General features: G+C 39.0%; 2 protein-coding genes across 2 annotated transcripts in view; one reads left to right on the forward strand and one right to left on the reverse strand.

Moving 5' to 3' along the window:
* The window catches only part of fsip1 (fibrous sheath interacting protein 1), a 74560-nt gene extending 70004 nt beyond the window's left edge, over positions 1–4556 (reverse strand). Inside the window, exons 1-4 of the mRNA XM_034195608.1 lie at positions 4499–4556; positions 3219–3388; positions 2626–2707; positions 1853–1942 (exon numbers count right to left, since the gene is read on the reverse strand). Coding sequence (XP_034051499.1) covers positions 1853–1942; positions 2626–2707; positions 3219–3377 — 331 coding nt within the window. The 5' untranslated portion in view covers positions 3378–3388; positions 4499–4556. The remainder of the gene's footprint in view (positions 1–1852; positions 1943–2625; positions 2708–3218; positions 3389–4498) is intronic.
* A 976-nt stretch (positions 4557–5532) lies between these two features.
* On the forward strand, positions 5533–12705 carry LOC117531941 (sushi domain-containing protein 6-like). Its single transcript, XM_034195129.1, is given in 11 exon segments — positions 5533–5714; positions 6179–6320; positions 6955–7146; positions 8190–8384; positions 8483–8674; positions 10492–10686; positions 10766–10898; positions 10987–11165; positions 11168–11286; positions 11288–11387; positions 11467–12705. Coding segments are annotated over 10 exon segments (1452 nt in total). The 5' UTR covers positions 5533–5714; positions 6179–6199; the 3' UTR covers positions 11493–12705.
* Positions 12706–14578: the final 1873 nt, after the last annotated feature.

The following is a 14578-nucleotide window of genomic DNA, read 5'->3' on the forward strand; positions in this document are numbered from 1 at the left end:
GCTTTCAGGTGGATTTCAGATGGATTCCGGTTGCTTTTCAGTCGTGTGATTATCCGATTGTGATTGTGCATGAGCTGGACATGCCCTAACATGTCGTGGAAGGCTTCATCACGGCGTTGCTTTGCGCCATGCGGCTCCACCACGACGCGCGGAACTCCTCCGCACGTCTGTCTTAATGTGCTGAAAAAGTGCTGATGTCCACGTATTTTCACAATTCCTGTGCTAGTCAGACGACATACCGGATCAAGACAGTGTCCAGTTTAGAAATGAACAGCACATTCCACTGTTACAGGAGTTTTTGTCATGGAAAGAGGAGACACGCGGTGGAGCCGCATGGCGCAAAGCAACGCCATGATGAAGCCTTCCAGGACATGTTGGGGCATGTCCAGCTCATGCACAATCACAATCGGATAATCACACGACTGAAAAGCAACCGGAATCCATCTGAAATCCACCTGAAAGCCGTCCTGTGAGACCAACACCGAGGTGGTTTTGTCCCGCGTAATGAACGGCTCCTTGGCGTGTCCCTCCACTTTTCTTTCCATGAAAAAACTCCTGTAACAGTGGAATGTGCTGAAAAAGTGCTGATGTCCACATCTTCTGCCTTTTTGTGAAAGTCAGACGAGGTCCCGGATCAACAAAGCCTTCACGTTGGAAAGATCTGGTTGTTTCAGCAGGGTCTGAGCATGTCGATCGGCGCTGGGAGCCCGCCACACTCTCAGCAGTTGTGGGCCGTCCTTAAAGCGGCAGTAACACTCCTTAATCTGTATAATCCCCATAAAATCGTCCCTGAAAGCCATATTAATTTTCCGAATGGTGTCCACCTGGAGGTCTCTCACAGTTTCTGGAAAAAAATTGATGCAGCAAAGCTCCAAATCGTTCAGACATTTATTCACAATAAAAATCTGACGAGAGGGGTGGACTACTGCTCACACAAAGCGTGCTCACAGGCGAATGACGCAACCGACGCGTGAAAAAACTCACGCTTGCGCACGAAGGTTCAAGCTTGGCTGATGCAATCACACGATTCAAATCCATATGGTTTTTGAAAAAAATAAAAAGGTCCGATACTTTTCTAACAGACCTCATACACTTAACAACCAGAAGAGTGCTAAAACAAAAATAAAAGAAACGTATACAACCGTGTAAAGTTCGGAAGAGCAAATCAACAGCAAACACTCCACTGGAAGGCACTGGTACGGTGGCTGTCAAGGCTGAAGTTTGATCCATCTAGAGTTCTTGGTTGTTCAGATAGACAACAAAAAAAAGGTGTTTTCAGGCCATGTTTTCCTTGATCTTGACCTTTGACCAAACTACTCCAAAATCTAATCACCCCTAGATATCTATCCAAATAATATTCTCGCCAAGTTTGAAAGAAATCTGTCCAGCCGTTTTTGAGTTATCTCGTTCACAGACACACACGCACGTCACTGAAAACACCCTGCTATTGCTGCATCGCCTGTGTGCAGGGTTAAAAAAAAAAAAAACTCTGAGTTTATTGAAAAGAGTTTGTATTGGCCCAGATATTCTTCCTAAGCTGTAAGAAGGGCGTCATAATGAGAGAAAAAGTGATTCTTCAAATGAGGATGCTGTGATACTCATAATAACTGTTTCATTAGGATGTGGATCAGGACATTCTTCCCGACTTTCATGGTAGTTATACACTGATGCTGTAAAATTCTGGCAGTGACAGAGTGGGTGTACTTCTGTATTCCCCAGTCTACAATGGACTGGAAAACCAACTACATGTTTCTTGAGCTCATGATGCCATCAAGTGCAAGATTCAGGAAGTGCAATAACCGTGTAAGTAATGACCATATATTTTCTGTCAGGTCCACTTTCACAAACGTACTTTTTTCAGTGTGTCGGATCTTGTCATCATGTTCATAGTCAAGAACCTGAGTTTCAAAAAGAGGTACAGAGACGTCCTCCTTTTCAAGACCTTAAAGGGAAAAATACATCTCAGGTGTATCACAAAGTGACTGCACACTCACAGAAATATTTAACCCTAACTTTTAAGAATGATGTAATTTTATTACATGACAAATTCCCATTTACTTCTTTAGATAATTTTAATACAAACCTACCAAATAAACCTTACATGATGCATCTTCATTACTGTAATAAATCCTATTCATTTGAAATGCATAATCCTCAGCTTTATGCATTTAGTATTAATAAAATATAATTACTCTAAATCAATAGTAATGACAGTATTTTTTTAAAATACATAAAGTATATTGTTTGAATTGCATAATAATTATGTTACCTATACAAGATAAATGGTATAGGTAACATAATTATTATGCAATTCAAACAATATACTTTATGTATTTTAAATAAATACTGTCATTATTATTGATTTAGAGTAATTATATTTTATTAACACTAAATACATAAAGCTGAGAATTATGCATTTCAAATGAATAGGATTAATTACAGTAATGAATATGCATCATGTAAGGTTTATTTGGTAGGTTTGTATTAAAATTATCTTAAAAAAAATAAATGGGAATTTGTCATATAAAAAAATTACATAAATCTTAAAAGTTAGGGTTAAATATTTCTGTGAGTGCATGCAGTAAAGCGTGTAATACTACTGCAGATCTTTGTGCTTATTCATACCAGGAGGAGCTTCCAGACTCAAAAACAATCTTGTGTTGGAAGCTTCTTGATCACATACAGAATAAGCTTTGGCCTTATGCTGCTGCAAAAAAAAGAAAGAAAAGAAAATGCATAAGAAAGGATCACACCATAGACAAATCAAAGTGATGAGTGACCACATTTTAACCTGAACCCTGCCGTCACTTATGCATCAGTGCACATAACTATGTCAGTCTTTTGTGAAATGTCTACTCCTGAATTTCAAAAAAAGTAAATTAATTAAAGCCTACCAATCTGTTTGCACTGGTCAAGACTGAATTATTTACTTGTTTGAAAAGTCAATATTTTATTTAATATTATTTTAAATTATTTTTAGAAAATATTATAGTAAAAGAAACATACAAAAAACTACAAATATTGAGCAGAAATTCATTGAGCAACATAAATTACATTTTGTGTCCAAAGAGAAGGAAGAAACAACATGCTTGTCTGTTCCAACCGCTTTTCTACATATATTAATCCTTCTTCACTCAATGAATCAATTACAATGATCAATTAATTATTGATTTGATGAATTTCTTACAGTATGTGTGCATGCAAAAATTTTTGCCTACCAGAAACTCTTGCCAGAGCTTCTCTTTAAGTTCCTTGGTTTGATGTTTCAGTTGCTTTTCTCTGCACATCTTGGCTGACAGTATTTCATCAAGTCTTATAATTTCTTCGATGGCTCTCTGATATTTATAGTCATCTCCCTTCTCATCAGTGACAGCCATGTGATGCAGACCTAGAAGTAAATATGGTAAATGAAACGCATGACCATCCTCATCATGGCTCGGATTCTGACAAGCCAGCTGAGCTTTATGAGACCACATATGCATCTAAATCTATAAATTGAGAGAGTAAGGGGTAAAAACCTGATTTTGCATAATCTAACCCCTTTAAGACACATCAAAAAAATTTGACTGTATTTCTGTATATATATATATATATATATATATAGATAGATAGATAGATAGATAGATAGATAGATAGATAGATAGATAGATAGATAGATAGATATAGATATATGTATATAAAAGTCATTACTTATATCATTCATTACTTGTTCCGTACATGACCTATTGTATTGAAGTTTGGGGAACCACCGACAAAACAAATACAAATTCAATATTTACTACAAAAGAAAGTCATAAGAATTATTAGTAATAAACCATATCGCGAGCCAACAAATCCATTATTTGTCTGTTTGTTCATTTTAAAATTTTGGGACCTGATTAATTATAGCGTAATACAAATTATGTTTAAAGTAAAAAAAAAAACTTTGTTTTTTTACCACAACATGTCCAGGACCTTTTCAAAATGAGGGACGCCAGTTATAATTAGCGAGGAACATTATTATTTCAAAAATCAAATATTCAAACTACTATAAAAAGTCATTGTGTTTCTATTAAAGGTGTTAATATTTGGAATTTGTGCCCAGATAACATGAAATCACTCTGTAACTTGGGTGGCTTTAAAAAGCTCTACAAAAATCAGTTAATTACTTGTTATGGTGCGATGACTTAGGTTTATCGATTTTGTTTTGTTTTTGGGTGCACTGTTGTTTGCATGTTTGTGTTTTGAAATATTGGTTCAGTGATTAATATATATTTTGTATTAGTTATCATGGGTATATGTATATTTTTATATACATATGTATACATTTTTACTTTTTTGGTTAAAGGGGTGGACATTTATAAGCTTTTGCTTTTTAATACACCCTTTCGGGCACATGGGTGTGTTGTTGGATTGTTTTTGTGAGCTTGCGTTGTTATTTTGGGTCTGTGTCTGCCGAATAAATTCATTAATATATATATATATATATATATATATATATATATATATAGTCACTGACCTTCATCAGAAGCTGTCGGTGTAGTTTCTTCAGATCTATTCGGCTCCTTTAAAGAAAGGTTATTGTTATACATCGTTTTTGATTGTTTGGAGGATTTTTGTTGTTGTTGTTGTTGTTTATATATCCACTGTATATTCGCTTACCTGACGACCGGAAGCGTCTAAACTTCTCCTGGAAATTTCCATGATGTGATTGTTTTAAGTGGAATTTTATGTAAGACGAAAATGCACCAAAGAACTGTCAGTGGTGAACGGCAAAATGCTGTTTGGTAACTACGGACTCCACACACTCCCAGACGCTGTCACTATGGAAATACGCGTATTTGTTTCTATGGACACGAGCGGTTCGAAATTTGGGCAGTCCATCTGGCGCGTCAATCCATGTTGCCAGGTCTAGTTATTACAAGGGATGTGAGGGCTTTTTTTTTCTGTTGATGATGTTTTTTTTGGTTTGTTTGTTTTTCTGTTTTCTTTTTTTCGTTGTTGTTTTTTTTATTTGTTTTTTTTAATTATTCAAAGGCTTATAACTTCTGAATCAGAGGTAATCTACCCATAGTTGCCATTTGAACATGAATACAAAGTCATATGTGGGCTTTCAAAACGTAACATTGCATTTGACCTTGAGTGATCTTGAAGGTCGAACTCAAGGTCATTCAAACTTGATCACTTTTAATCGCTGAACACAACACCCATAGTTACAGAAAGTAATTTGTGGGTTTTGAAAATGTGCCTTTGGAAATGACCTCAACTGACGTAAAAAGTGAAGGTCATTCAATCTTTGATCACATCGTCGCTTAAAGGTGCATTATTATTATTATTATTATCATCATTATGTTATTTGTGTGTGGAGGGTATCCCCACCCCTCACATTATTATTATTATTATTATTATTATTATTATTATTATTATTATTATTATTATTATTATTATACAATAATAAATCCAACAAATTTGAGCTATTTTATGGAATTATTTTTCTGACATTATGAGCTGTTTTCACATTCGTGTAGGCTTGATTCTGTTGTAAGATTTGGCAACACTGGCTTCAATCAATGCCGCTAGCTAGCATAGCTGGGGACGAGCTAGCTATTTAGCTGTTTATGTACGTATTTGTTGTTTCTTGTGTTTTAACTGTCTTTGGCATGTCTCACATGTTATTGATGAATGTCTACGGTGTGAGTGAGCGAGGGAGGAGGGTTTAAGTCCGTGTTTTTGTGGTACGTAACCTTAACAACTGAACGAATCGTTCCAAGTGTCTAGCTAGCGTTAGCAAGCTAACATGGCGAGGAAGCCAACAATGAAAATCTTTTCAGATATCAGGCTTTTGTTACAACGTTTGATGTCTACGTATCTTCAGTAATATTGAGTCTTTCAAAGGTTGGTGGGTTTTGTTAATGCTTGCTTCGATTTTTGTGACATTAGCATCTTAGCTGTTATATAGTTAAGGAAGTAGTGAACTGATTGTGTAATGATTATGTGTAGGACGATTATATCGCAGTTACCCCTCCACTCATCGTTAATTGTAAGTTTTGATTTGTAATTGTCATAATTTGTCTCGTATTCACACCCCATTTGGCTGCCAGCCTATCAAGCTCTGCACCAGGCAAGGGGTCACTATCTGGGATACAGATTCTTCATTCATTCCGATGTAAGCAGTGTAATTGATTTGTCGTAATTACAGGTTGGGTTGACACTGAAGGAGATGATGTGCAATGGAATGATAAAGCCAGTATCAAAAACCTTTTTGGTCCAGACTTCAGCTGTCAAACTGTCCTTCTTCCAGTTGATGTTATTGGCTCTACTGTCCACTGGACACGGTTTAGGTAAGGGACATTCGCGTGCTAGACCTAAGTATTACAGACTGTCTTTTCATTCTTTTGGTTCTTGAGTTTTCATGACATCAGCCTCATTAGGTCAAAAGGTCTAAAGTCTGTGAAAGGTGGGAAACATGGGGTTAATTAATTGGCTGAAGGTCCAAGTTTTAATATGTATTTTTAAAACATTTTTGCATATAATAAAATTAATAATGGTGAGGATCAATGTTAATTTTAGCAACTAAAACACTGTCATTCAATCAGTATTACTCTGTTGTGGTCTTACAACTACAATGCTTCATTAACTGGAATTGATAAGTCATTTTAAAAACATCAGTCCGTTGACTTCTCGAGTTGGATTGAAAGTGTCCTTTTTCTTTGAAATGGTTTCAAAGGAAGAATAGTGAGCATATCACATATTAGGAGCTGAAATGAGAGAATGTTTTGACATTTTTGTTCAGCCAATGACTCCAAAATCGGTGTTGGTTAATTTTCTGTTGATCAGGTAATGTTTTGTCATTATGGGCAAACTTGTTTCATAGTATGTCAAATCTAAACTATAGATTTTGTTGGCGAATACTTAAAAAATTTTCTTGTTGGAACCAGAGTACAGTCTCAGAACTACTTTGCCTTCTGTCTGCAGGATGTGTGAGGCCGTACATGGTCCAAAACAGCTGGGTAAACCTCACAGAGACAAACAGGGGCTTGTTCCCTGTCGGTGCAATATTGCAGTATAGCTGTGATCCTGGTTACCTGCCAGATGGACCCAGCATCCTCACCTGCACCACTCTGGGACGCTGGTCCTCTGAGCCACCTCGCTGCATACGCAGTGGTGGTAAGCAATGTAGACTTGATGTTAAATGCCTCTTTGATTTCATCAAAGCTGTTATACTTAACTATTGTCCAAGATAAGCCAGTACTCTGAAAATGTTTTGCCAGTATCTCAAACATATAGTGCACCCAAAAAGTATTCAGTGTTTCACTTTAGTTTTTCCACATTTTATGTTATGTTACAGCCTTATTCCAGAATGGAGTAAATTACTTTTTTCCCCTCAGAATTTTGCTCACAACACCCCATAATGACAACATGAAAAGGGGGGTGGGTTGTTTTTTTATTGTTGTTGTTGCAAATTTATCACTCACTCACTCACTCATCTTCAACCACTTAGTCCAATTAAGGGTCACAGGGGGACTGGAGCCTACCCCAGCAGTCATAGGCCATGAGGCGGGGTACACCCTGGACAGGACGCCAATCTGTCGCAGGGCCACATATAGACAGACAAACACATTTGCACGCACACGTACGGACAATTCAAAGTTTCCCATCCACCTAACCTGCATGTCTTTGGATGTGAGAGGAAGCCGGAGCACCCGGAGTGAACCCACGCAAACACAGGGAGAACAACAGAATAGCCATAGGTGGGAATCGAACATAGTTTTTTTTGTTTGTTTTTTTTTTAATAAATTTGCAGAAATCTAAAAAAAAAAAGCTTTTCTCACATTGTGATTATGGGGTATTGTATGTAGAATTTTCAGGAAAAAATTAATTTCATCCATTTTAGAATAAGCTGCTAACAACAAAATGTGGAAAAAGTGAAGCTCTGTGAAAACTTTCTGGATACACTGTATTAACACAACATTTAAAGGTTTGTTAGTACCTGCTTCTGGACTTGGGTAAAACAGTTGAAAGTCCCAAATTGCAGTTGGACCTTGTGTGGAATGCTCATATAGAGGGAAACAGATGTCTTTCAAACTGTAGGCTCGTCTTTTTTTTGCCAACTGATGTTAGTTTCATCTAAATAGGTAAAAACTGGGAGGACAGTGACAGAGAAAACATCAGTAGGAAACTGATGATATATCTATCTCCCCCACCCCCAGCATGTCTACCCCTGTCCGAACCAGAGAACGGTGGCTTCACCTGTCAACCCCACTCCCCCTGTCTGAATGTTTGCGCACGGCCTGTCATTGAATTCTTCTGTAATGAGGGCTTCATACTGAAAGGAGACTACAACTACCTGACCTGTCAGGAGGGACAGTGGGATGGGCCGACGCAGATTCAGTTGTGTCAGCCAGGTCGGTCAGAAAATGTTTTTTTTTTGTTTTTGTTTGTTTTTATAAAGCATGTGTTTATTTTGATTGTACCTGTTTAATTTGGATCGTCCCTGTTTAAGGATGTGTGAGGCCTTTCATGGTGCAACACGGCTCAACTAACCTGACAGAGACCAACAGGGGTTCTTTCCCTGTGGACACAGTTCTGCAGTACAGGTGTGACCCCGGTTACTTAGCAGACGGACCCACCATCCTGATCTGCACATCACTGGGACACTGGTCATCTGAACCACCTCGCTGCATACGCAGTGACGGTAAACAAACTTCTTAAAGGACTTCCTGCATTTTTATAGCACGCACACACACACACACACACACACACACCCCCCCCCCCCCCCCCCCCCAAGGTCTTCATATGAATTTGCCTGAATTTGTATGTTTGTTGATGGGATTAGTTAAAAACTAATTTGTTGATTTCAGTTAAACTTCGTGAAATGTTTTTGTTGCTAGAGAACACATTACATTTTAATGATTATCCCAAAACTGATTTCATCATGGGCGGGGTGGGGGGGGTGTTAGTGTTAGTGTTGTACTCTTTAATCGTGATCGTTACTGAGTTTTTAAAATGCTTATCGCAAAGCGTTCTTTTTTTAACGACATCATGCCAGTTTTATAAGTCCGCGGACACTGATCTGTGTGTTACAGATAAATATCAGTTTCCTCGGATCCGTGGAGATTCGCGGAGGAAAAATGCCGCTCAAAGCCTGGTTGTTATGACAGTTGTCGTAAAGCGGGACTGATTGGTTGCTGCGGTGACACTGTGTGGCTCCTGTGCGAAGCTTAGCTAAACATAGCAAGTGGACATCGCACACTTTTAGAACTTTCAAGTTTTTAAAAGAAGAATTTTGCCTGCATGTCTGTGTCACGGAGCAACATCAGACAGAGCAACGATGGCGAGAAAGACGGTTTGTAAAAGTCTGATAAGGACAAGAATCTGTGGAATTGTTGCTGGCTTTATGAACACACGTGAAAGATAAATGGGAAAAGCGAACTAGTAAGAATTTTTTTCTCTCTCTGGAAAATAAACATTGTGCTGTTCAAACAGGATTTCAGAAAAGATTACGTGCCTTTTTTTTCTTTCATTAATCTAGACTTCTTTCATTAACAAAAAAAAAGACATTGTGGCTTTGAATGAATTTAGGCTACATGAATTGACACAACAATGTAAATTAGTTTTTTATTAATGTAGACTTTTTCATGGGGAAAAAAGACAGTGGCCTTTGAATGGATTTACAGGAATTTACACAAGAATGTGTGGCCTTTTTACTATAAGGTATGTTATTGATATTTTACCCTGATTTTTAAAATATTCTACAATCTTTAGCTGTGGTTTTTGACATGGTTTCACAGTCTTTTCAGTCTTCATGAATTTCATGAAGTTTTAATTGTTCTGAGTTAATGCATAATTTGGTTTACAATTAAGAGGGAAATCATTCCAGGTCCTACTTCCACGTCATATTCTGTTATTTCAACATGATCATTGATGGTTCAAATGAAAGGTTGAATCTCGGATCATTTAAATATGCACTAATTTTGAGATTTGTACTTCCAGGAGATGTTGAAAATGTATCAGTAGATGAAAATTTAATTTGGTTTCTGGGGCCCCACAAGGCCCTAGACCCCAGCTCCTGGGGAGCTGCCCCCCCCCCCAGACCCCCTGCAAATTTTCCTCTGATTTTACAGTTTTCATTTCACAGCTCTGTTATCCAATTAAGTTAGATGTAGTAATAATAATAATGATGCTGATAATAATATTTTTCCACTCCTAAGAATGACTGATAATACAAAAAAGGATCTAGAGGCTTCAAAGGCATTGAATTTAACAAAAAAAAAAGACCTTTATTGGTATTAAAATGTTTCAGATCAGTCTTTTAAAAATGCCCAAGAAACAGGAAGTAGGATTTTGTTCTTGTTTTCTTCTGACGTTGCAGTTCCAGAATTTTGCAGATTATAAGAGCTGATGTTGTCCACTTGTGCCTACACTGTCTGGCTAAGAGGCCTGTTCGTGCTGAGTCGAATGAAACAATATGCTGTCATTAACAGCGTCATTGTTTTCATCCTCCCCTGACAGTATGCCAGCCTCCATATCAGCCACAGAACGGCGGCTACACCTGCCATCCAGATCCATGCCGCCCACTTTCTCATGGCACCGTGGTTGAGTATTTCTGCAATGAAGGCTTCATTCTAAAGGGAGACTATAAATACCTGACTTGTCAGTACGGCGAGTGGGACAGTTTGATGCAGATCAGCTGCATCATGGAGCAAGGTAACATTAGAGAGTACACAGAATGTATTATTGTGTACTTCTCACTGGTCACACAATCAACCGTTGATCCATCTCACAGACCGTAATCCAACTTTACCATTGGGGATGCCCGCCTTGTCAATTGTGGCAACAACAGCCAGCTCGGTAGCCCTCATCCTGCTCCTGGTGGTGCTGTTTGTTCTTCTGCAGCCAAAACTCAAGTCCTTCCATCGGTGAGTACTTTTCCTGCCAGTATCTGCTCATAACTGAAACCAGAAGAAGATGGTAGACCCTAACAGTGCTGTGGCCTTCCTCGCCTAGCCGTGATCAGACGGTGTCCGGCCAGCCGGTGTCCATCATGGTTGAAGGGGTCCAGGTGACTCTGCCCTCTTACGAGGAGGCTGTGGGCGGCGGGAGTTTGGTGGCAGCTCCCAGCTCAGAGTCTCGTGTCCAGGTAGTGCTGTCTGAGGGTCAGCACGCCACAGCGCCAGAGGCTGGACCTCTCGGCCTTCCTCCCTCAAACACCAGCACTCAGAAACTGCTGTAGTTCACCCTGTGCCCACCATCCTTGTCCTCCCTCATCACCCTCCCCCTCATCCTCCAGCTGGGTTTCTGGAGCATGAAGGGTGCTGCAGCTGCTCAGCCATCAGAGAGAAGGTCCTCAGCAGGCAGCGACCAGCACTGCCTGACCCTGCTCGACTCTGAGATGGAGTACTCCGACGGTAAAGCCCCAGTCATATACTGCCCTCCACATTGAGTTAAAAGCACTTTGAACTAATGCAAACATTGTGTTTCCCACAGATATGCCATTACTTAAGGAGGCTTGAGCCGCGCTGCAGCCTTTGGATTAACTGGAGACCCACCGGCATTGTTACTGACCATTCATGGTTAGCAGGACGCCTTCAGGTCACCGCAGACGAGCCCAAATAAAGAGGCGCTGAGTGAAGATGTAAGTCACTCAGTGGAGTTCCTCTGACCGTTCCAAAGGAGAACAGAAATTCATGTGTACATACATGCTGGCATTTTTATGGGAATTCTTCCACCATGTCTGTGTAACGTACATCAAATTTTTAAGTGTTAAAAAAATGTAACAGAAACATGCACATCTGAAAGAATGTGTCTTAGGGGTTGTTGAGTTAAAAAAAAAATCATGTAATGATCAATCCAGCATGCTTATGTTGGAGCTCCTGATCTCCTCACGGTGTTGTACTTCATCACATATGGCTTTGTTAAGACACATTAGCAAAACCCCACGCCAGTCAAGTCCTGCCCACTTAAATCTTTTTCCCCTGTCGTTTTTAACACAGTATGTCATCCACATCACTCAGTAAGGCTGTTTGTCAACGTATAATTTGATTGTTGGATCCTTATTGGCTCGCAGGCTCGCAACCTATCGTTTGGACCTCGCGCTCGCCAAATTCCATCTTTTCAAAGAATTGCTTCTCCAGCTGTATTCTTGTCATGCCCTTACCCCAATGGCCTTAGCTTTCCACTTCTATGCACACATATCTACAGTATGTAAAATAAGCAATTTTAAAAGTGAATGTCGGTTTGATGCCTCCACTGCTTAATGACATTATGTGTGGCTTTGTCAGTCACTCTCACCTGAAAATATTATACTCTTATTCAGGCTGCTTGGGAATTTCCTGTTTTAAGTCTAGATGGGAGAATTAAACTTAAACTGCATATTTAATTTATTTGTGTCCACAGTGCTGTTGATCAGCCACTGCTTCTTTTGTTCCTCCCACACTTCTTGGGATCTGTACAAAGGAGAAAACAAATCTTTTCACTTTGCTGCTTCTGTTTGAATCCTGCTGGCACATTTTATGTGACACTAAATGTTGTTGGGTAAATCCGACTTGAAAATAGTTCATGTACAGCTTAGTGTTACATCAGTGTTCACTTTATTTGAGTATTCTTTTTGTCTGAACTGAGGTTTTTTTTTTTTGTGAAAATAGTATTTTAATATATGTGATACTTTTAAGTTAAATTGACTGTATATACCATATGCTAATTTTGATTAAATATTATTTGAGGTGTGCAGAAGTTTGTTATTCAGCAGTATGTTTGCATATTTTTTTAATACAGTGCACGGCCGTTTTTGTTTTGGGTTTTCAGGTGTGTGTGTGTGTGTGTGCGTTGGAGCACAGTTTAACGATGCTTAGGTGTGTCACAATTGCATATCTACTTATCGTTAAATGTATAAAAATGAACTTGATAACTTTGGTGGCCTCTATATATTGGCCTCTACATCTGTCTTTCTTTAAATGGACTGCATTTATATAGCGCATTTCCATCTGCATCACACGCTCAAAGCGCTTTACAATTATGCCTCACATTCACCCCGATGTCAGGGTGCTGCCATACAAGGCGTTCACTACACACCAGGAGCAATAGGGGATTAAATGCCTTGCCCAAGGGCCCTGACTGATTTTCCAGTCAGGCGGTGATTTGAACCCATGATCTTCTGGACTCAAGCCCAACACCTTAACCACTAGGCCATCACCTCCCCTACATACATCACCAATGTTTTTGTGAGTCGTTCTGCTTCTGTCCCTCATCCCCTGCTCTGCAGGACGCGGGGCTCGGCACATTCAGCTTCCTCTCTGTGTGAAGTACACACACACACACACACACACACACTGGATAGCATGCAACAGCGAACCAGCCAGCTGAACCGACTGCAGAATTCTATCCAGAAAGTTTGGAAAAATAAATGGAATTGGTTCCAAAGCTTAATTCCACAGCTCCAGTGTGGGAATATTTTGGATTTAAGCCAAATGAGTGATGGAAAACCCAGTCAGGTGAATGATCCAGGATGTTCACTTTGATTCATAACAGTGGCATCGAAAACTGGCAACACAACTAACCTAAAAAACCATCTAAAACATAACTGCATCCAGTTTTCCTAAAACTGAAGATGAATATGGAGAGCAGAGCACCCCATCCTCACCCACCCATCAACAGTTTCCCCAGCTATGCAAGTATAAATATGACGGCACAAAACGACAGTCACATATCGTGTTACTCTCTTTATGGGCAAACGCAGCCATTCAACACAGTTGGGGAAAAAAACAGAATTTAGTGAAATGCTGCAAATGTTTGACAGACAGTACAAAATGCCAAAAAAAAAAAAAAACTACAACACTCGAGTCACCTTTGATATTTAAAATTTTTATTTTTTTTTTCATTTGAATGTTCTTGAGAATTAAAATTTCATTGCTCTTTGAAAGGATATGCTTGCATTTTTGTGCAACATTCAGTATATCCATGGCATAAAATGGTCTTAAGACAACATCGACAATAATATCGTTTATCATATTTTCCGGCATAGTATATCATCCAACGCAATTCGTTGTCGTGACAGGCCAAACAGTCCTTCACTACAGAAGAGTGGTGCTTTATTTTATTTTTTTTTTATGCTGCCTTCACTTGTTGATGGTAGAAAATTTGTACAGTCACACTGATTGTTAGTGCAGAAGTACTGTGGTCTGCAGCGGCAGTAAATTACTCAAACATGCAACCAAGATTGAGCATTTTGCAAGAATTCTGGCTCTTACGGTTGCTTAAATGTTAACTTGTAATGTGCTACAGCTTTTTATTTTCTTATTGTTTCTGCAAATTGGTCATTTACCCATGATCTATTAATGGCATCAAGTCATTCATTTTGTAGTTCTTCTAAAAAAAAAAAAAAAAATGTTAATTCCTGTGTCATAAATTGTCCACATTTCAGTCTTGTAACAGAAACAAAAAAAGCCTCATTGTTCCTGTTAATCATGAATTTTCTGCATTAAAATTTAGCTAGGTAAAGATTAGCAGCGCTACCAGTTACACATGATACCACTGTGTGTCAAAGTCACGGGTGAAGAGGAGGAAGACATCAGGCAGTGAAGGTGCTGATTCGTTGGATTCT

Source organism: Thalassophryne amazonica, chromosome 19 (genome assembly GCF_902500255.1).
Source record: "Thalassophryne amazonica chromosome 19, fThaAma1.1, whole genome shotgun sequence".
Classification (NCBI taxonomy): Eukaryota; Metazoa; Chordata; class Actinopteri; order Batrachoidiformes; family Batrachoididae; genus Thalassophryne; species Thalassophryne amazonica.